Source organism: Lepidochelys olivacea (genome assembly GCF_965140295.1).
Source record: "Lepidochelys olivacea isolate rLepOli2 genome assembly, chromosome: 1".
NCBI classification, from domain to species: Eukaryota; Metazoa; Chordata; order Testudines; family Cheloniidae; genus Lepidochelys; species Lepidochelys olivacea.
Genome location: NC_140411.1, coordinates 291,083,588 through 291,107,582, shown reverse-complemented (window position 1 = coordinate 291,107,582; position 23,995 = coordinate 291,083,588). Strand labels below are relative to the sequence as shown.

The following is a 23,995-nucleotide window of genomic DNA, read 5'->3' as shown; positions in this document are numbered from 1 at the left end:
GTATTTCAGCCTTAGTGCTAAAACTTGGCAGATATTAAACATTTCACCTTGCTTGTGTGACTGTGCCATGTAATAGATACAATTGCTGTATAGGGGCATAAGATCATTGATGGAAAGCAAGCCATACCCTTTGTCCATCTTGCTGTATGAAGTTCTTTTTAACACTTTCAGAGTCCATTAACTAACCTTAGCAACACAGCTATATCTTTGCTAACTGAATGATTTTTTTTCCTTAAAGATCTTTTTGCCACAATAACCACTAGATGGTGCTCTCCTATTTAGATAATAGTAAAAACAGTATTAACTATAAGTCATCCAGTAAGAGCATGTTGGAGACCCCCTACTCTTGGGGCACCCAGCTTTTTAATTGTAGAATACATCTTTGTTCTTTGCCTGACCTGCAGAGTGACATCACTGCCTTTCTTCCTGTTGCACTGTAGCTGCCTGACTCACAGGCTTTGACACAAGCCAGATGGCTGCGATTGGTAGGCGCACAGGCTGCCTGGTACTGCAGTTGATGAAACAGAATAGGAAGACGTTTTATGATCAGTTGCGGGAGCACAATAAGACTGCAGCTTTGCTAGGTAATTACATTTTCACTGCACACTTTACTTCTCACAGTGAAGGTCACTAGAAAAAAATACATTTTTATTCGTAGTGCTTATTATGTATAGATCTTTGATCTTTTATTAGTCAGTAGTCTGCTCTGGAGGATTTTTTTAACCAGTTCTGCAGTCACTCGTGAAAATGACATGTTTATTTATGTTTAATGGTTCTTTCGAGCTGTTCGTGGTGTGGCACTTACCTTCCTTCTCTCTTTTGTCTCCATTTAGTAACATAAAAATGTTTTGGTTTTGTAGTGAGTTTAGTTTGGAGAAGTCAGAGTTCAGGCATGTTAATGCAAGCAGATTTCTGTCAGATATACTCCAGAGTGATGTGATAATATATATTACTGTTTATTATGTGTTTGTTCTTCAGGGGTCAGAAGAGATCATGCACAGACTTCTCTTCTGGTTCAGGAAATGTACAAGAGAAAATCATTCCTGAATACATTTCTGGGCATTTCCATTCTGTAACCATTTTTAAAAAACGTGTCTTGGAAGAGGTTGAGAGTGGTGCATTGGTGTTCAAATCATTAACCATGAGGGGCCTAATCCTGCTCCCACTGAAATCAACGAGAATTTCACTATTGACTTCAGTGAGGGTGGGTTTGAATCCCAGGTGCCAGTTACTGCAGTAATCTTCTGAAGCAGACTGCAGCTATGAATGACTATCCTATGAGGCAGCTGCATTTCATCCTTCCTATTGTGAGGTAAACAAAACAATCACCATAGTCACATGTTGCATCTTACTAACTAAAAAATCCCCACTGCCATATCCCTCTCTTCTGTATTGGTGCCAGCTGGAAAATTGCTTGAATGTATCCCTTGGAGAATTTAAGATCTAAATGATCTTTATTTAAAGAAATGATTGTCCCATTATTTTTTCTGGTAACTGGAAAATTTATTTGTTAAAATAAAGTTTGGCTTTGTTTAACCAGCCAGCCAACTGAACAGGTTTTCATAATGGTTGGTTACCAACATTCACCACGTAGACATGTGTTTTTAGTAAATTTTTAATTGCAAATTTGGGTTGCCCTGCATTGCACGACATTAAGATTCCCCCCCCGCCTGGTAACTAACAAAGACTTGCAGCATTGTATGCTATGTATTCTAATTAACAAATAAGCTTACAGAAGAAGGCAAAAAGGGGCTAAACGAACTAATAAATGTGCATTCAGAATTCCGTAGTCCTATGTTTTCTTTTCAGATAGAATCATAACCCATCAGGTTTGCTATGAATGTATCTAACATTTTTGATGTTTTCATCTTTTTTTTTTTCCCTACTCAGCTCTTGCCCCTGTTCTTTGCCTCTGGTTTTGTTGGTGAGGATATCACAGTGATGTCTGCATTCAACCTGCTGCATTTGGTGACAAAGAGCCAGCCAGTGGCCCTGCGAGCCTGTGGGCTTCCCTCAGGTTGAATGGGTGCTGCTTGTTGTGTCATGCATATTGAGGGCCCTTTTAGGAATGGGTGTCTCTGCTGCAGGAAATGATACACTATGGTTTACTAAATTTAGTTGCAATTTATTAGAGTTCTCTGTTGAAGCCGGAAGTTTGTAATAAATCACTGCTTTGCTTTTAGTGTGTTCATAGCCCAGATTTTAGAATGCTTTGGAAACATTGTCCAGCTTCCTTGCCCAGTATATTACCATATCTCAAATTTGATAGCATCTTCCTGTCCCCTGACACAGACTATACAGTTAACTTGAAAATCACAGTTGTATTACATATTACACACGGTTTTAATAAGAAATTGCTTAGCAGCATTTAATATATGAAATATTGTAATTTAATAAGTCTCTTAGGAAAATGTTTTACAAATACTGTTCAAGTGCATTGAAATCTTTTTCACCATTTATTCCTTTGTGTGTGTGAAATTTTTATTGTAAATTTACTTTTAATAATCGTGCACAGAAAGGTTCATGCAGAAAGTGATGTGAGCTGTAATGTAATTTTCTTTCCCTCACAATGTGTACTTTCGTTGTGTTACAATAGTTCAAACAAACCAAAATGCTCCATCACAGCTGCTTTTTTTTAGAAAAAACATCCACCTTTTAAAAAAAATTTAAAGAGGAATAACTACACTTCATGTGTAATGCCCCGCTCCTGAATTGGGATTTGCAAAGGCAGCTGTTGGGGCATGAGGGCCCATCCATGTGAATCTGACTGCAAGACCTTTGTCTAAATGTTTAATATCTGCATTTAAACAGTAACATATGTAATATCTTTATAAGATACCAAATCTGACTATTTGACAGGAAATGACAACTTTAGTGGGTTAATTTTTAGAGTTCAAAGGCTATCTGGAATTATTTTTTTAAAAAGTCAAAATAAAAACTAAGATGCAGCTGTAAATAATCACTGATTGAAACCCCAAGTAACCTTCCAATCTGGGCATTTGTTATGCACCCATCGCCACTGAATATAGGCACAAAATACAACAACCAAAGCATCATTGCTGTTTGCTAATATAATTTCAGAGCAGCATATTGCATATGAAAGAAGTGTCATAAATGCCTTCGGTGATCAGACACAACAGTTAAGCTTAATTGATTTTTCTAGAGCTGTTTTATTTGAACTATCAAAACTGAGCCCCAGTTTTGTGGCATAGGAGTCTATTTTCCTTTCCATAACTCCCATTAACCTAAACAGGAGTTACAGTCCATCTTGATAAGGAGACAATAGACCCCATTGTGTTAGCCTGATCTTTGCTTCCAATTATATGTGCTGCTGACTCAAGCTTCAAATCCTAAAAACAGAGGACAAGCAAATTTCCTAACTTTTTGTGCACTTTTGATGTGAGCTCACACTAGTGAGACCTTAAAATGAGGCATTTACAGCTTTCCTGTTCATTTTGTGCCTATTCTAACAAGCAGATCCCAAGCAGATCTCAAAGCTGGTCTGTTAGGAACAGAATCTGACAGAAGTATTTCTGGTGCATACTTGCTCATAAATCATTACATTAACCATTTTGTCACCTGCGTCACTGGCATAATCCAATATCCACATGTTTTATTATAACTTTTATATCTTTGCAATTATTTCTGTTTGTATGATCCATAGCTACCCAAACTTTAACAGATCAGTTACAGTGACTACTTTATAGATGTATATTATAAAACAAAATTCATCCACTGATAGCAGAATAAAGTATAACTGCATATTTCATGTGTTCTAAGAGGAAACTAAATTTCCTAGACACTTTTATAAATTAATGTTGGCTAATTTTGTCTTCAATTTGTGTATGTGTAGTAGAGGTGGGGAACAGAAGTAAATGGTGAAGGGTGCATCATATAAATGCAAGAGTAAGTCCTAGAAGTAATATTTGCATAAATGCAACAGTCCAACTGGATGTTGAGTTTACCTTCAAAGACAGAGAAGTGCCCTGTTTTCTTTAGAATTACAAGCATTTTATGAAAATTATTTTCTTGTGCTCCCCCCAATCATATTCTGTACAAAATGTATAATGTAAGACTCTATTACTTTGTGCTGTGACCACATCAAGTCTCAAGGTAAGCAGGATTAGATCTACTTTTAGTTGGATAGAAATTTTCAAAGAAAATCCAGGTGGTACAAGAAGTGGTTTAGGAGGCATAATTTCACATGCATCACTTAATGAACCAATGCCACCAAATAATTTTAGGGAGCGGTGTGCTGACAAAGGTTCCATCTTTCAAATGAGGCATAAAACCAAGGCTCTAGCCTTGTTAAACTATCTTGTAGTTGGTAAACTGGGATTACTCACATCAATAAAGTTCCACACTTATAATATTTGCTGGATTGGGCACAATAATGTAATTTTTATACCCATTTTAATTTTCTGGATGATACCCAAAATCAGCTGTTGCCTTTTATGAATAAGTGCTTCAATCCAAATATGTAATCTATATACTGCCCCTAACCTTTGCTTGTGCTATAAAATGGAGTTCATATATACTGTCATTTATAGATTAGGACCAAATGAAATCTTTTTTGCTTTTCAAAACAAATACATTCAATTTAATTTCAGAATAGTACATGCATTAATTTTTAGAACATCTGCTTTTTATTTTGAGTAATTCTTCCCGATCCAAAAATCTTCAGTACATTGTAACTTTTGTCTTGTCTTCTGACCATTCTGAAGTTTATGGATACACACTGAGTTATGTTATGAACTGTATACCTTTCATATCACTATTATTATTATTGTTAATTTGATGGAAGGTTTGTTTGCATTTTTAATATCCACATATTAATGCCTGAGGTATAAATGCATTCTTCTAACTATACAAAATAATAGGATTAAATCTGATTTATAGTGAACAGGGAACAAATAGCTAAAATGTACCCCAGTGCTCCAAACTTCCAGTAGATGGCACTAATCATATATTCTTTTGCATAAATAGAACAGAATGAAAAGTTTCCACTTTAGAAATCATTCATATATAAGTACAATCTGAGAATTTAGTTTAAAGTGTGTGTAAACTATCATAAGAAAAGCATGAGCATTATGAAAAACCACCCAAGTTTGGGCTTATACACAAACTTCATTCATATAATGTTAGAGGTTTCCTCATTTCCAGTAACAGTTGCAATTCCATTATACTTTCACATGATTTAAAATAAACTGACACTGTTTGGCCTTGATCCGGTGCACTCCACGTCCAGTGAAATGTAGGAGATGGTCAGCATCTCTCAAGATTGGGTTAATAAGGAAATAGATCTGGTTTGAAATCTTTTAAGATAAGAACAAATTTTCCTTTGGCTACTTTAATGCATACCAGCAAGTCACGGGTCCAAGCAGTAATGATGCATATTCCATATACATATGTTTTCTGTAGCAGAGCACCAAGTTATAAAGAAAAATCTTACTTTGCTTTGCTGTGTCTTTGAATTATTATGGGCTCTCATTCCTTTTAAAAAGTGTCCTTTCTTTTTTTTTTTTTTAACACTTTGAATGTTGTGCTGCTTGCATCACATTTTTTTGCATGAGATAGAAATCTGGTTTTCTGCTGCTGTAGATCAGGAAAGATTACAGTATTTGTAAAAATTAAGTAAAACTAATGATACAAAATTCTAGAGAGCTTGGGTATGCTTATGTGCACATTTTTGCATAGGTGTATGAAATAATAAAGACTTAAATTATAATTCAGTTGTTGTGCAGTGTTTAATTACTAGAATGATTAAAATAGTACTGGCAAACCACACTTTTCTAGGATACGGTTGTTGTATTACAATACATCTGTATGAAAAGGGTGCTGGGCATATGGTGTAAGTCTCTTTTATTAAATATATGTAGTATGTTTTTTCATAACACCTTTTATTAAATCTCAATTACTTGAAGATTAATTGGAAATATAAGTAAAATATACTGAATAGATAATCAAAATTGGACTGTTTGCAGTAATCCATTAACATGAAGGATTACATGTGGGGCAGCTCTTGCAAACATGAGTAATTCACCTGTGTGAACCACGTGAACTCAGGGACTACTCATGTCAGTTAAATTAACTCTCACACACAGTTTTTGCAAAATCTGGCTTTTATAACGGAAGTTCTGAAACCTTGAGTCAACCATGCCCCCTCCCCCCCCACTCACCTGCGCATCCACCAAAATTGTAATCACTGTTAGATTTTATACAGAATGTGTATATATTGTGTAACTTAAATATGTCTAAATGTATCTGTTGTATATGTGTACATATGATTTTCATATATGCTGTAACTTTCCCGTAGTTTCTCTTTGTATGTTACCAAGGATGTCATATAGCAGATGTCTCTTCATGTGGTTTGAAAAAAAATATTAGTGAGAGAGAGAATATATACTAACTTTAGAAACACCCACTGATACGCCTATGGTTAAGTGCCTGTCAGTGTTTTCGTTATAAATTCCTTTTTTGTGGGGTTTATAACTTACTTGCTCTGAGCTTAAATTTGTCATACAAGGTCTGAGATATGTGTGCTTTTGTCCCCTCTCCAGACAGTATTTTAAAAGAGCGAGAGAGAGAGAAGAAAATTCACTGTTTTTTGAAGATTTAAATACATTTATTCTTCTATAATCAAAATATTGTTTTTATCTGAAATACAATTTTTCATGTTGCTAGTTCATTAGTTTGCCAGGATATAGAGAATTACCTAAGTGTTGAAGATGAAAAGTACTATGTAAGTGCCACAGTAAATAATATGTTAATGCATTTATATATACTTAACGTAAAAATGGTGCTTTCAGTTGTCGCTTATAGAGACTTAGTACCTTTCTTCAAGATTTTTATTGTGTCTATCCTAGTGACATCATAATAGCACCCTGTTACAACCTGACATGGTATGTTGTTGTCATATCTATGTAATGGCTCTAAAGGAAGAAGACACACCTATATGAGGTAAAAAAACACCTTTGTAAAGGTGCCTGAATGGAAATTTACCCAGATATTTTGATCATTTAGGAAACTAATGTATCGTTTACTACTATTTAAATCTGCAATTGTTTAAATATTGTACATTTGTATATGTGCAATGTAAAAGGTTTTGTTCAATATTATTTGTTCATTCTTTAGTATCAAAGAGAATGAAATTTATTCATAAAATTGGTTGGTTTGAGTAACATTTATATTATGTCTTATACGTGCAAAAATTGGAATTTGTATAAAAGGCTGAAATTCCTTCCTTAGCACCCTCTTCTCTGCCCCATATTAGAAGTAACCAACAGGGAACGCTTTCCACAGGAGCTACACAATATAGGCATATCATGTTAAGTCACTGGTGTCCACCCCTCTTTTTTCAGTTGGATCCCTGCACCCTTGCAAGAAATTGATGGACAGGCAGTCTTGATTCCCACAATGCTCTGTCCAGGCATTGTTGCCAGGGCCTTCCATTTTCTGTGTATTCATCTCTTATATCTTTCTTTGTCTCTGTTCCTTTTCCTTTGCATTCTTTTTCTGCATTTGTTTTCTTGGGTTTTTGTCCTCTCCTCATTCTGTGACTCACTAGAAGGCCCTGTTAAATGCTTCATCTGGTGGGAAGTCCCGGTGGTACTGAGTGGCCCATGCTTAGTGGCTGAGCACCATGTTGTGAGGGAAGAGAAGCTGCTTGGGATGGTGGGCAGGTGCCTGTGCTCCCATCGTTGCAGACAAAGAGCCATTTCCACAGTCTGTTGCATTAGAGATCCCAGTGGGAGCAGAGTGGGAATGCAATGATGACTTTTAAGGACCCACCCAATCAATCGCATGGGGTTCCCAAACTTTTTACGGCACAATCCCATTTTAATGAAGTATTTTCTGCCGGGACTCCAGAAGAGCAAAATGACATCATCTGCACAGCGTAACTTTGCACACATCATACGTGTGAGACCATGCTGCATGGACAATGCCATTTTGCTCTTTAAAATGGTGTTCGCTACACAATGTGACCTCATACATATGGTGTGTATAAGGTCACGCTGTGTGGAGGATGCCATTTTGCTCTACAAAATGGCATCCTGCGTGCAAGGTCACGGTGCATGATCACTATACATGCTAGATCACACTGTGCGGAGCAAAATGGCATCCTCTACACATTCAGGATTGCCACAACCCCACAGTTTGGGAACTGCTGAAGTAGCATGTTTGCAGGGCAAGTATGGGGTAGTTTTGGGATATCAGAACTTTCTTCGCACACATCGTTCCACTTCTATGCTTCACACCACCTCGGCTGAGGTAGCTTGCCCCTTCCTCTGAGCTTAGGAAACACTAGGGTAATTTAAAGATGGATTTTCAGCCTTAACTCTGGGTTTCATTGTTTTAGAGACTATACAGTTGTGGCCATGAAAAATGAATATTTTGCCAGCAATTATCATGTTCTTGTTCAACTTTTGTATATAAACAGCCCCATAGGCCTGAGTAATTCCTCAAGGGCAACAAAGAAACTCTCCCTGATCTAAAGAGTTTTTAATCCAGGTTAGAGAGGATATCATGCAGAGGGAGATGATCTCGAGCAAGAAGAAGGGAGGCTTACACAAAATAAGGTTTCTTGTTCCTTCAAATTTATATATCATGTTACTTCCCCCTTTAAAAAAAAATCTAGATTTTATTAGGTTGACCAGGGAGAACAGGAGACTGTTGGAGAGGGTGTGGTGAGCAGTAGGTTTCGAGGAGGCATTTGACTGAGGTTGCATTACATACAGGATCAGGGTAGTGAGCAGCATGGATTAAAGCCCAAATGTGTTGAGGGGGAAGGATATACTGGAAAGCAGAATTAGCAGAGTGGGAGAGAAGAGAGGAGATACTAGCTGGGCAAGAGTTGCATAGACACTTGAAGGTGGTGATGCATTTGGAGTTGATATAGGAGGTGTTCTGGATACACTCAAGGGACTTCCAAAGGGGAAGGGTGTCTGCCTGTCAACTAGACCTGCAGTGGTACAAAGTGCGAGTCAGATAAGCAAGGAAGGGGAGTGTTGCTATAGCATAGATGTGGCATTGCCAAGGCATGGATGGAGATTTTGGCATTAAGAATGGAGAGGAAAAGAGATATTCAGGAGAAATGGTAGAGAAGTGTTGTCTAACTTGTGGCCCTCTAGGGAGACTGTTAAAACACCTTACACAGAAAATTTGCTTTTGATTACAAATTGAAAATGTGCTTTGCCTGCCATGCCTGGGGATGTAATAAAGGAGGTGTTAGAATTGAGTCCATCGTTACGGGAAGGAAGTGGCTGGGCATCGCCTCTCCTGCAGCCTCAGGAGCAGCTCTGATGTGACCAAGGAGTGCTCTGAGTAGCTGTTGTTCTTTTCCTGCTGCATTTACTCAATAGATCCCTTCTGGCTACCTGCTGTATTGCAGGCAAGAAAGACAGAGTAGCTCTGGCTACTCCATTGCCAAGTATCCTGCTGAGCTGTGGGAGCCCCAAGGAGAGCACAGCAGGATAGGAGCTCAGCTGGGTCTCCCTGAGCCTGTGGGTATAGCTAGCGAAAGATGGGCTCCCTCCTCCACATAGCCGTGTAAGGGAGAGGGAAAAGAGAAACTGAGAACTAAATCATTTATGGATCCCTGTTTTTCTGGCTTAGGCCTGTTGCAGGTTAAAGTATTTTGGGGGCTAAATGCTGCCAGCTGGCAATAGTCCACTAGGCAGCAAATCTACGCTGGGGATAGCTGGAGCACAGTATGCTCCAGCCTTGTCCTCTTGACCTCAGTACATCTCTCTGTGCCGATGGTCGTAGGCATAGGAGTCAGCTGTGCCTGCTAGGAACTCTTGAACACTGTGGGACTTGCAGGTAGTTTCAGCTCTTAGCAGCTCAGAAGGACACATGAACAGAGAATATGCCCCAAAATATTGATTGTGGCACCTTGGTCTTTTGAAATACTGTGTTCTGTCCGCAGGCTGAGAAGGTGGTATGTTGCTATTGCCGAGGAAGTTACCAGGAGGACTTAGCAACAGCCTGAATAACTCTAAGTTGCACACTACTGTGGTAACTGCTGGCAAATGCTGACTTTTTAATTGTTTCTACTGCAGGTTAGACTTTTATTAAAGCTGTTGGAATATACGTATTTTGATGGGTTACTGAAATATTTTTAAACGCATAAGGTAGCTGGAAAGACTGAGCAATTTGCTATTTTTAATTTTAGCTTAATTCTTATGTTAATAAAATATTTCCATATGTTATGTCTTCATTTTTATGTCGTGTCTGGTGAAAGGTGCCAAAATGACAGCATTGGACTCAGAAGTCTCCTCTCTGGGGAGAAAAAAAGATAGCGTAGCATAAGTTTCTCCCCACTCAGCCAACCTGTCTCAATCTTGGCTTGTGGTGTTCACTTGTAAGGATGAAGAGAATAGGCCAGTCTTCGTGCTTCCTCAGGTTTTAGCCTTTCTGATGTGACCGCCAGCGGAGGTGCCAGTTACTACGGTGAGGATGGTTTCTTTTACGTGGATGTTACTGTTGGGAGCTATGCTGAGTATCAACTCATCACCTAGGCCACTGAACAATTATAGAACAATTCAGACTCAGAACTTAAAGGTAAAAAACTTCATCCTATTACCAACCCACCGTAACTGTCCTGTTCCCAGTTTGTCATTAATTTAGAAGTTTAGTGTTATATTGGCTTTTTGGATCTCCCCCGGTCGCCATGAGTTTTCAAAGATAATGGCCAATGGCTCTGCAATCACATCCGCCAACTCCTTTAGCACCCTCGGGTGCAGTGCATCCGATCCCGTGGACTTGTGCTTGTCCAGCTTTTCTAAATAGTCCCGAACCACTTCTTTCTCCACAGAGGTCTGGTCACCTCCCCATGCTGTGCTGCCCAGTGCAGAAGTCTGGGAGCTGATCTTGTTCATGAAGACAGAGGCAAAAAAAGCATTGAGTATATTCGCTTTTTCCACATCCTTTGTCTCTAGGTTGCCTCCCTCATTCAGTAAGGGGCCCACACTTTCCTTGGCTTTCTTCTTGTTGCTAACATACATGAAGAAACCCTTCTTGTTACTCTTAACTTCTCTTGCTAGCTGCAACTCCAGGTGTGATTTGGTCTTCCTGATTTCACTCCTGCATGCCTGAGCAATATTTTTATACTCCTTCCTGGTCATTTGTCCAAGCTTCCACTTCTTGTCAGTTTCTTTTTTGTGTTTAAGATCAGCAAGGATTTCACTGTTAAGCCAAGCTGGTCACCTGCCATATTTACTATTCTTTCTACTCATCGGGATGGTTTGTCCCTGTAACCTCAATAAGGATTCTTTAAAATACAGCCAGCTCTCCTGGACTCCTTTCCCCCTCATGTTATTCTCCCAGGGGATCCTGCCCATCAGTTCCCAGAGGTAGTCAAAGTCTGCTTTTCTGAAGTCCAGGGTCCGTATTCTGCTGCTCTCCTTTCTTCCTTGTGTCAGGATCCTGAACTCAACCATCTCATGGTCACTGCCTCCCACGTTCCCATCCACTTTTGTTTCCCCTACTCATTCTTCTCGGTTTGTGAGCAGCAGGTCAAGAACAGCTCTGCCCCTAGTTGATTCCTCCAGGACTTGCACCAGGAAATTGTCCCCTACACTTTCCAAAAACTTCCTGTGAACTGCTGTATTGCTCCCCCAGCAGATGTCAGGGTGATTGAAGTCTCTCATGAGAACCAGGGCCTGTGATCTAGTAACTTATATTAGTTGCCAGAAGAAAGGCTCGTCCACCTCATCCCCCTGGTCTGGTGGTCTATAGCAGACTCCCACCATGGCATCACCTTTGTTGCTCTCACTTTTAAACTTAATCCAGAGACTCTCAGTTTTTTCTGGAGTTTCGTACCGGAGCTCTGAGCAGTCATACTGCTCTCTTACTTACAATGCAACTCCCCCACCTTTTCTGCCCTGCCTGTCCTTCCTGAACAGTTTATAACGATCCATCACAGTACTCCAGTCATGTGAGTTATCCCACCAAGTCTCTGATACTCCAATCACATCATAATTCCTTGACTGTGCCAGGACTTCCAGTTCTCCCTGATTGTTTCCCAGGCTTCTTGCATTTGTGTATAGGCACTTAAGATAACTCGTTGATCGTCCTGTTTTCTCAGTATGAGGGAGGAGTCCTCCCCTCTCGAGCTCTCCTGTTCGTGCTTCCTCCCGGTATCCCACTTCCCCACTTACCTCAGGGCTTTGGTCTCCTTCTCCCGGTGAACCTAGTTTAAAGCCCTCCTCACTAGGTTAGTCAGCCTGCTTGCGAAGATGCTCTTCCCTCTCTTCGTTAGGTGAATCCCATCTCTGCCTAGCACTCCTCCTTCTTGGAACACCATCACATGGTCAAAGAATCCAAAGCCTTCTCTCCGACACCACCTGTGTAGCCATTTGTTGACTTCCACAATTCAACGGTCTCTACCCAGGCCTTTTCCTTCCATGGGGAGGATGGACGAGAACACAACTTGTGCGTCAAACTCCTTTATCGTTCTCCCAGAGTCATGTAGTCTGCTGTGCTCCACTCAAGTTCATTCTTGGCAGTATCATTGGTGCCCATGTGAAGAAGCAGGAAGGGGTAGCGATCTGAGGGCATGAGTCTCGGCAGTCTCTCTGTCACATCGTGAATCCTAACTCCTGGCAAGCAGCAGACTTCTTGGTTTTCCCAGTCAGGGCAGCAGATAGATGACTCAGTCCCACTGAGGAGGGAGTCCCCGAGCACCACACCTGCCTCCTTCTCTTGGGAGCAGTGGTCATGGAACCCCCAGCTAGGACAGTGCATCTCATGCCTTCCAATCGGTGGAGTCTCCTTCTGCTCCCTTCCCTCAGATGTATCATCTAGTCCACTCTCTGCATTAGTACCTGTGGAGAGAACATGAAAATGGTTGCTCATCTGTATCTGCATTGCTGGTACATGGACGCTCCTCTTTCTTCTTCTGGAGGTCACATGCTGCCAAATTTCTTCACCGTCCTCCTGTCCCCGCTGCGTGGGCTGCTCTGATTCTTCAGAACGTTGTGCCCGTAGAAGCATATCCTGATGTCTGTCCAGGAAATATTCTGTTTCTCTTATGCAACGCAGGGTTGATACTTGTTTCTCCAGACTTTGAACCTTCTCTTCCAATATGAAAACCAGCTTGCACTTTGTACAGACAAAGTTGCTTCTGTCCTTTGTAAGAAAGACAAACATGCCACATTCCTGTGCAGGTAACAACAACTGAACGCTCACCATCCATATTACCTTCCTTCTAAGAGTTTCCTCAGCTGTTGCAGGAACTACTCAGTGAAGCCTGCAAGATGAAAGCCTCAGTGGGCTCTCCCCAGGCAAACTCCTTCTATTAGCTACTCTGCTGTTCGCCGCTCAGCCAGGGCCGCTGCAAGGATGTTTTACGCCCTTGGCGAAACTTCCAATTTGTGCCCCCCCCACCCCCCCGGAAGCCCTGTGGCAGTTCCCCACCTCCCCCTTTCTTCCCCACTCCCCTTGGCCCGGGGAGCCGTGTGGCAACTCCCCGCTGCCGCCCCCGGGAGCCATGCGGTAGCTCCCCACCCCAGCTCACCTCTGCTCCACCTCCTCCCTGAGCACGCCACCGCTTCTCCCACCTCCCAGGCTTGTGCCACCAATCAGCTGTTTGGCACGCAAGCCTGGGAGGGAGAGAAGCAGAGCGGGGTGGCGTGCTCAGGGGAGGAGGCGGAGCAGAGGTGAGTGGGAGCGGTTCCCCTGTGTGCCTTCCCTTCCTCCCCCCATTACTTGCTGCAGGCGGCCCCCCTGCCCCAGCTCACCTCTGCTCCACTGCCTCCCCAGAGCGTGCTTTTGGCCGCCCCCAACCACTTGGCGCCCTAGGTGACTGCCTAGTTTGCCTGGTGGTTGCACCGGCCCTGCGCTCAGCTGGTTCGCAGCTGACTGGCTTTTTATAACAGTCAGGCCCACTCAGCGCCCACCTGGAACAAAGCACTTCCAATTCACACTTTTCAAACAATGAAGCCCACGGGCAAACTGACAAACTGTCCCTGCAACAGACTTAGATACTCACCAACACAGTGCCCCAATGCAGCACTTAGCGTACCTCCTCTTGGACAGATCCCAGGCAAACTCCCTATGTTAGCCGCTCCGCTCTTCTGAACAACACTTTAAATAACTCAAAGATGGTCTATGATTTAATTCAGCTATGAGGAAACTTAGAACAGAGACGAACCGAAAGATGGAGTTAGACGAAAGTTGTGGATTAAAGGGGGAAAATCTAGAAAGTTAAATTAGAATTTAACACAAGACTTCTAATATGTAATTTTAGTAGGGCTGTCCAGAGATTTAAAAAAAATAATCACACAATTAATCGTGCTGTTAATAATGGAATACCTTTTTTTAAATATTTTTGGCTGTTTGCTACATTTTCAAATATATTGATTTCAGTTACAACACAGAATACAAAGTGTACAGTGCTCACTTTATATTTTTGTTACAAATATTTGCACTGTAAAAACAAAAGAAATAGTATTTTTCAATTCACCTCATACATTGTAATGCAATGTCTTTATCATGAAAGTTGAACTTACAAATGTAGAATTATGTGCAAAACAAATTGTGTTCAAAAATAAAACAATGTAAAACTTTAGAGCCTACAAGTCCACTCAGTCCTACTTCTTGTTCAGCCAATCATTCAGACAAACAAGTTTATTTACATTTGCAGGAGATAACGTTGCCCACTTCTTGTTTACAATATCACCTGAAAGTGAGAACAGGCATTCACATGGCACTGTTGTAGCCGGCGTCGCAGGATATTTACATGCCAGTTGTGTTAAAGATTCATATGGCCCTTCATGCTTCAACCACCATTCCAGAGGACATGCGTCCATGCTGATAATGATCCAAAGAAGTGCGGAGCGAAGCATGTTCACTTTCATCATCTGAGTCAGATGCCACTAACAGAAGGTTGATTTTCTTTTTTGGTGGTTCAGGTTCTGTAGTTTCTGCGTTGGAGTGTTGCTCTTTTAAGATTTCTGAACACATGCCCACATTTCGTCCCTCTCAGATTTTGGAAGGCACTTCAAATTCTTAAACCTTGGGTCGAGTGCTATAGCTATCTTTAGAAATCTCACATTGGTACCACCTTTGAGTTTTGTCAAATCTGCAGTGAAAGTGTTCTTAAAACAAACATGTGCTGGGTCATCATCTGAGACTGCTATAACATGAAATATATGGCAGAATGTAGGTAAAACAGAACAGGAGACACACAATTCTCCCGCAATGAGTTCAATCACAAATTTATTTAACACACTATTTTTTTAACGAGTGCCATCAGCATGGAAGCATGGCTGAAGCATGAGGGGGCATATGAATGTTTACCATATCTGGCACATAAATACCTTGCAATACTAGCCAGAAAAGTACCTGTTCTCACTTTCAGGTGCCATTGTAAATAAGAAGCTGGCTCCTGTAAATATAAACAAACTTGTTTGTCTTAGCTGAACAAGAAGTAGGACGGAGTGGACTTGTAGGCTATAAAGTTTTACATTGTTTTGGTTTTGAGTGCAGTTAAGTAACAAAAAAATTCTACATTTGTAAATTGCACTTTCACAATAAGGAGATTGCACTACAGTACTTGTATGAGGCGAATTGAAAAATACTATTTATCATTTTTTACAGTACAAATATTTGTAATAAAAATAATATAAAGTGAGCACTGTACACTCTGTATTCTGTGTTGTAATTGAAATCAATATATTTGAAAATGTAGAAAAGCATCGAAAAAATTAATAAATTTCAGTTGATATTCTATTGTGTAGCAGTGCGATTAAAACAGCTATTAATTATGATTATTTTTTTTTAATCGTGATTAATTTTTTGAGTTAATCGCGTGAGTTAACTGCAATTAATCAACTGCCCTAAATTTTAGTGATGGTTTGCATGGAGAATGGCAGAGCAGGTTTACTGGTAAGTTGGTTTATACTGAGTAAAAATCTGATTTAATTTGTTTCCCATTGTTACTGTTCCTGACAGCGCATGTTTTGTTATCATCTTAAGGAAATGCTGGCAGGTCAAACTACAATACCTAACTTTGGGTTCTAAATGTTTTCAAACTCAGTCAACATAAATTTTTCCATCAATTGTTTTGTAATTCCAATGAAAGGTTTCTTCTGTAGTGTTCTTTTAAAAACAAAAACAAACCAACATTCTCCTATGTTGGGGCATTCTGCTAAGGCTAAATAAGCATAAAAAGAAACAGACTAAACAAAAATGAAACTGACCTGCCTATTTTCATTCTTTCAAGATGGGGAAATTGCAAAGTGTCAACTAACAGCATAAATGGTGGAAACTAAATTAGATATTCCAATTTTTAATGAAATGGAAAGTTTGGTAGTATGGATAAGGATATTTGATTTAAAAAAAATATAACTCTTAGGCTGGCAACATTCCTTTCACATCAGTACTAGGTAACGCGCCATTAGGGAGGAAGGTACACCCCACAGACAGGGGCACGTGATTTGGAGAAGGAAGGAGATGTATACTTAGACATAGATCTTGCAGTCTGATCCACGTGAGTAGACCCTTCTGTCCACACGGAATCCCTTTGAAATCAGTGGGGCTCTGTATAGTCTCAGGGGGCTCTATACCGGTCAAATGGCAGAATTGGGACCTATGGAGCTGTATAAAAAACATAGGATTAAACCTCACTGACACATGCTTGAAAAGTTTAATAATAGTATTGAAAATTGGAAGCCTGATTTATTATACAGTGATGCTATGCTGGAACATTTGTATTGCTGTATTTAATTCAGGAAGTCTTAATAGTATATACTCATTGTATGCCTATTGTTGCCATTAGTGTGAATGGGACTTATGCACATGTACAAAGAGGAGAATATACACAGTGCTTTACATGAAATTTGAAATGTGAGTTATTTTCAATGCAGTAAGAGAAAGGAAGCAAAAAAAAAAATTGTAACAGTTCAAAAGAGTATTAAAGAAGCAAAGCTATCGGTAGGCAATGTGCAGTACGTGTATGTCATACACCAATCTGGTCCCGCAGGCACAGTGGAGCAGATTAAGGATAGTGGCCAGGAGTAATGACCTGACAGCTTTTGCCACTCTAACTGAAGAAACCTTACTGCTCTTTTGTATTTTATTTTATTTTGTTATTAATTAAATCAAAAGAAATTGTGTATATGTTGGTGTTTGTCTTCATTATGAACCCCAGATTTGGAAAAGCTTCACAAAAATAGGAATTTAGAAATGAGGTGAGGTGCTCAGTTCAACACCAGAAAATGTTTACAGCTCACTTCTGTTTTATAGTGCTGGGCTCCAAGTTGAGGGAACAAACAGTGAAACAAAGGGAAGTGACGGTGAGGATGTAATTATTTCCAATGTGCTTTGCATTTTTGAGATGCAGAAATCAATAAAACATCCAAAAATGACATTTTATGCATATTTATTAGCCTAAAAATAGATATTCCTGTTTTATTATTAGTTTAGTCTGAAAAAGCCTCTACCTTGTTTTGAAGCCTTGAAAGCCATGTTTCACTTTGGTTAACACTGCTGCTGTTTTTGGCAGCACAAAGGATCTAACTAAAACTTTTAAGTCTAAAATGGAAATGTTGACATATCCTTGAAGTAGAGCTGTCTGCAAAATGCCTTTATAATGAACAGTAATGAGAATGCAGAGGGAAGGATAAACAACAAATATTTCACTGGGGCCCAGATCTCTCTGCGCTCCATGCGGGTAGCCCCTGCCACACACTTCAGTGGAGCTCCATGCAAGGAGCTCACTGCAGAAGCAGGGGCAGGTGTAAGAAACCAAAACAGGATTTTCAGTTGCATGCTTACTCTCTTGAGGATCTGTTTAAAATGTCTCCTGCTTTTTACTTCAAAGAGGCAAAAACTGGAGTGAAAATTTAAGAGTTCCGCCCTCCTCATGGTCCCATGAAATGACTGGTCCCAAGTGGATGCCATACTAATTTTAAACCTGCAGATTTTTTGTCTCTTTCACATTGGCCTGCAGAGTTTGTGGATAAGCAGCACACAAATTTAGACCTGATTTGCCAGGAAATTAAGAAGCCTTCTAAAGTTTTAGAGACTTTCATGGGAATCCTGTTTCAACCCCATTATTGATCCCTTGTTGAGAGAACTAACACAAGGAAGACAGGCATGGGCTGATGGACAGGTTCATTCTGTGTTCTTTATGAACAGTAGAGTGATTTGATTGGGCTCTTGCTCTGTACTGTTGATATTTTTTCATAATTGGTATGAATACCACAGTGGTTGCAAAAAAAGATAATTTTTTGAAAGTGCACACGAACAACCGTCTTTAGAGACGATCATATAAAGTTTTCCGTGTGGAGTACAGGCATTATTTTAGAACAAAGTGAGCGTTTTCACTCCTCTAGTTTGCTGCCTCTTCCTCGTTCTATTTAAACCAATGGTGGTGATAGCGTTGCTATAAACCACAAAGTAAAGATGTTGCATCTGTGCATGTTTTGCCTGGGGATGGCTAATCTGGCATGACATAGTATTCTAAAATAAGGCTCCAATTCAGGAAAACACTTAAGCCCCTGCTTAAAGTTATGCATGTGTTTTAAGTGCTCCCTTGTAAAGGGATGCTATTCTGAACTAGGGCCTAAATAAAGAACTTGAAACACTAGAACCGCACTAAGGCCTGGTCTACACTATATGGGGGTGGGGGAGGGAAGGGAAGAGAGAGGGTGAGCTAGGTCGGTCTAAGTTACACAACTTCAGCTATGAAAATAGCGTAGCTGAAGACGACGTACTTAGAGCTACTTACCATGGTGTCTTCACTGTGGTAGGTCAACTGCTGATGCTCCCCCGTCAACTCCGCCTACACTTCTCGCTCCGATGGAGTACTGGAGTCGACGGGAGAGCGCTCGGCGGTCAATTTATCGTGACTTCACTAGATACAATAAATCAACCCCCACTGGATCGATCGCTCCGGAGGTAAGTGTAGACATGCCCTAATTCACCCTAACAGGGGAGACCCATTCCAGATTAGCCAGTGGTGGGGTAGCCAAGGGATATATACCATATTACCCCTTGTCTCTGGCATTCAAGAGCAACATGAAACAGGCTTAGTTAATTTACTGGTCCATTGGTTTGCCATTAACATTTAAACCATAAGTGTCAAAGTTCTGCTTTAGAATGATCCTGAAATCTGAGGGTTCGGCCATGCAATGACATGTGGTTCCTCCAACTGGGTTGCAGCACAGAATTAGAATTTTGCTGGCCAGTGCTCTGCAAACCTTGAAAATCCCTTTCCAGTGTAGGTTTGCAGTTTACACCAGTGCAGAGTAGCAAGATTTCACTGTACACATAACTACTTGTCTGTCTTGTAAAACATACAGGTAACTATAAAAACAATAGGGAAAAATCTCTTGTAACATGCTTCCTACTTCTGATTGCAAGGTCATGGATTAAATGATATTCGGTGAAATGGAAATTTCCTTCTGTATAGTAGTGACTATACCCAGTAAAGAATGGTGATTCTAAAATGATAGAATCAGGGTACCCACTTAAGGAGTCATTGTAAGAGTTTTTAAAATGAGATTTTCTTTTCAAACACTCAACTTTTCCATGATTTTTCAAAGTTGAGACATACTTAGGGGTTTTTTTTGTTTTTGTTTTTTTAATGTTAAGGAATGAGATGAAGTTTTGGAAGCCAAAATAATTTTGAGCAAGTTTTTAAAAAAATAAAGGGGTGTTTGTCTATAAAACTCATTGTACCAATTTGGGCTGCTTTTTAATATTAAAATATAAGATTGAAGATTCATAATACTCAGACAATTTCTTATTGAGCTGCATAATGCAACATTGAGTTATTTATGTAATGCATGTACTTCTTTTTGCTGTTAGTCACACTTTGAAAGACTTATTAGAGCAAGAAGACAGCACACCCTAAGAATAAAAATCTCCGAAGTTTGACATCTTTAAATAAGCAACCAAATGTTATAAAGAACAAACCTCACTTACAGTTAGGAAACAATATTTACATTTAAGGTTGAAAAGCCAGGATGTAGGAAAATTTTGCTAATTTGGAAGGTGACCTTTAAGTGCACCAAAACCAAATAATTTGTAAGCCATGGCACAGGGCACATTCCTGCAAAAGTTGTCTGAATACTTCTTTAGTGGTTCTTGAAAGACAAACAAAGAAACCTGGAATGAAATCTTTATCCCCCTCCCAAATAAGATTGAAACTAACAAAAGAGTATAGCAGCGCTCTTTCAAAGCTTGCCATTAAAATGCGGGTTCTGCAGCACAGTTAATGAGATGTTTCAGAAAACAATCTGGTTTTGAGAATGTTTGGATCAAAAGCAATTTCTAATCTATGAAATGAAGTTGCTTTTCAATACCTTTCATTCAGTAGCCAAGCTTTTTATGGTTGCATTATTTATTTCAATCAGCTGTTCTCAATTTTACTTTTTCTCCTTGGACCTACTTGACAAGGTTAGTCAGTGACCAACAGTTTTATTCTTCCAAAGCAAAACGAGAGAGAGAGAGAGAGAGAGAGAGAGAGAGAAGGGGTGGGGGAGAAATGTCTTTGCTGAGAAGATTTGCAAGCATCTGTGTTTAAGCTACTTTTTATGAACACTCTTAGTAATGACTCAAGGTAAAAAAGCAGAAAAGCATCCAATGTTAGGAAATTGCAATCCAATACCAAGTAATTTAAACCTGCTATTGCTTCTCTTGTACTAAATGACATACAGATGGGTAACTCTGTTCCCTCTACTTTGGGAACACAATTGGACTTTTTATGAGTGTATATATTACTGACAAAAATATTTTTGTCAGGACTGTTTATTTCTAATTGTGCATCTTATAATTACTTGAATAGTTAGTTATTTTATGTGAAGTATCACATACGGCTAGTAAAGCTATTTCCACATTCAGCACACTTACACTGGTGTAACTTTTTTGGTTTTCATTCACCAGAGCAACCAGTATTGGGTCTTGAAAAGTATAAATCTCAGATTCCCTTCCTCAAAACAAATTTTTTTGAATTCTTTTCTAAAGTAATTACAGATTTTGCATTATAACAATGATGTTTTTACAATAATGCCTTGAGACCATTTAGATTTTCGTTTTCTGTGTAGAACGAGGCATAGCCTAGGTTGGGATTTTCAAGGGAGTATGAGCCAGCTCTAATTTTACTTAATTAACAAATCCCAGCTCTAATTTTTAAGACAACTTTATTTTTGAGGACGCCTCCACAATTTTTAGAATAGTGAAATGACTTTTCTCTTAGGGCTGATATTTTGACCTGCATTATAAGACATAGTCCCTAAGATTAATTCAATTGTGACAAAAATACATCTTTTGAAACGAAGTTAAAATAAATATAAGGATTATGGAGAAATCAACCGTATCAGAAGTATAACGATTTGTCTTTAAAAGGTTGTGAAATCATTGGATGCTGAATTGTGGCGAAACATCATATGCCCATTACCTTATGTCTACAATATAGATGTCTTGCAAAGAGCATTGAGTTTGAATGATTTTTTGCAGACTTTTTTTTAAGTAGTAGGAAAATGTTACCGTCTCATGAATGACTGGGTAAAGGTTTAGGATGGCGCACAGAAGGCTTTGGCTGTAGCACATTGTCACTGCTCCAGTGGAATCACCTGGCTTTTGAGCCACATTCTTTTAAAACTTGGATTTGAAGAAATAATCAGCTGCAGTTCAGCTGAGCCATTCTATTGCATTAGGGACTGGTCTGGTCATTGACAAGTGAATGCAGAAGCTATGCTGTGGCCGTCAGCCAAAGCAATTATTCAAGATTTAAGCTAAAAAGACTCCTTCTCTCATATCCTCTCCCTTTTACAGGGTCATGTAGGGATAAAAAGAACTGCAAGGTGGTCTTTTCCCAGCTGGACCTGAGGAAGCGGCTGACGCCTTTACAGTACCATGTTACTCAGGAGAAAGGGACTGAAAGGTAAGGCAGGCTGAAGGAAGCCCATTCATGAAGAAATAGCCATCTTTCCTTCTCTCCTTCCCTTTGCTGCTGTTTCCCCACCAACCACTTTGAAGAAGTCTCCACTTGTTTACTAACCCCTACAAATTCACACCACTGAAAAGACAGGCATCTGCAGTGTGGTGGTCAACACAAGTGTGTGTGTGTGTGTGTGTGTGTTTTAAATGAACACTAAGTGTCTTATAAAGTCACTGAGCTTATGTTTAAGGTCTGTTTTTAGTTTACTACAAAATGTGTGGAAGTAATAGCGGTTTAGGTACATTTTTTGGAAGACATCACAGTGAGCAGAACCACGAGGAAAATGGCTCTGTGCCCAGAGGCTGAAATTTTGAAGGTGGCCATTGTAAGTATAGACATTTTGGCTGCAAAAAGAAGGTAGCCTAATTTAGTTCCTTTCCACCCCACTCCAATTTCTTTTTGAAGCACATGTGGAGAAGGTATTTATTGGCTCATTTGTGGTAGGAATGTCAAAAATTTTCAATAACTGCCCTCACATGGTTTTAGTCCCTGGAAGCTAGCCCTAAATCCTGGATGGAAAAAAAAAAGTGCTCATGGTGAATAGTCTCTCTCAGCTGATTCCAGCATGAAGGCAACTTGCCAAGGTCTAACCATTTTGTTGTCTAATTTATACCATGGAGCTTGGCACAAGGCCCTAGCTTACCTCGGATCCAAATGTATTAATGATGTAACTGCTTGTTTTCATTCATGACCTGAAAGGGCTCTTTACCACACATGGGGTCCATAGTTAAAAGGCAACACTCTCCCTATCAGAGTATACTGTTTGCTGAATGTAATGAATGGGAATCACTGGCTTAAACCCCACTCCCCCCCCACCCCCCAAATGAGCTGCCAGTGGGACCTGAGCCTCCGCTCGTGAGATCTTCTTCCACCTCAATCACTTACTGTTGTATACATGATGAGCACAATGATTTAATGCACACAAACAACTGGAGAGTAGGTCATTCTTAAAAATCCTGTTTATAAAAAAAAAAAAATTGGATCTCATAAAAAGGGTGAAAGGATAATAAAAACAAGCTGCTGAGCACACAGGCTTTTTGTGGGGCTAGCACAGCTGATTTGTATTAGATGAATGACTGCCTAGCCCTTAAGTTTGTTAACTTAGAAAAATATTCCCTTAAAACTGTAATATTCCTTTTCAACTAAAAATATAAGGCTCACTCAGCTTGAAATGATGGACCAGTTGTTTCATTTTCTGTGACTCTAACACAGGGGCAGCCCATCCTGTGCTAACAAACCAAGTGTCATTTACCCACTACACGAGTGCTTTATTCGTTGTTGAGCATTTGAGATCATTGTTAAAAGATTGTTTGAAGACTAAAACTGGAGAAATGCTCAAGATTAATTGAATTTTAAACCATCTTTATTTAAAAATTACTAATTGTAGGATGTTGACAAACAGTTTTAAACAGCAGTTGGTTTTTGTGTTCTTATCTTTGACGTGTGTGACATTTTGCTTCCTCCTGAATGGTATGGAACTGTTAAGGCAAATTTATGAAGATATTCAGTTTTTCATTTGATAAAGAATAACAGCTACCTCTTGAGTTCAGCTTTTTGCACTCTAATATAGTATTTAAAAAACACTATTCCCTTACTGATTTTTAAAATAGCGTTGTTGTTTTTCCCAGTGCCTTCGAGGGAGAATACACACATCATAAAGCTCATGGGATGTACAGATGTGTTGTCTGTGGAACTCCTTTATTCACGTGAGTGTATTAAATATAATTTCAAGACTTCTTTCTGTATTAGATTATGTTATGATCCACTGTAATCTCTCGTGTTCCAGACTTTACAGTAGCTTTGTAAGAAAATTTAAGAATTAACTGTCATTCAAACCAAAAGATAGTATAAAAAAATTTAAATAGCATAATACAGTAAACTGGAGTCTGGTAGTATAAGTAACTTGACTGGGAAATGAGTTTTATAATACAGTGTCATGGACTTAGCTGGTGAGGTGACTTTAGAGTTATTTGAGTTCATTATTTCAGCAGTGGAGATTCAGATGTGGGTGTAAACCAGTGATCCCCATTCTACAGTCTTATG

At 39.6% G+C, this 23,995-nt stretch overlaps 1 protein-coding gene across 11 annotated transcripts in view; it reads left to right on the top strand.

Annotated features, from left to right (window-relative positions):
- MSRB3 (methionine sulfoxide reductase B3) overlaps positions 1–23,995 on the top strand; it is a 144,524-nt gene that overhangs the window by 37,443 nt on the left and 83,086 nt on the right. For 5 of the 11 annotated variants that reach the window (XR_014713804.1, XM_084645057.1, XM_084645058.1 and 2 more), the window contains exons 2-4: positions 1,891–2,017; positions 21,787–21,895; positions 23,581–23,658. Coding sequence is in view for 10 of the 11 variants with exons in the window: in XM_084645057.1 (XP_084501183.1) it covers positions 1,891–2,017; positions 21,787–21,895; positions 23,581–23,658 (314 nt within the window). In the remaining variant the exon portion in view is untranslated. Of the gene's footprint in view, positions 1–440; positions 585–1,004; positions 1,313–1,890; positions 2,018–21,786; positions 21,896–23,580; positions 23,659–23,995 lie in introns of those variants that run through there. The other 6 variants (XM_084645062.1, XM_084645064.1, XM_084645065.1 and 3 more) reach the window with 3 other exon arrangements.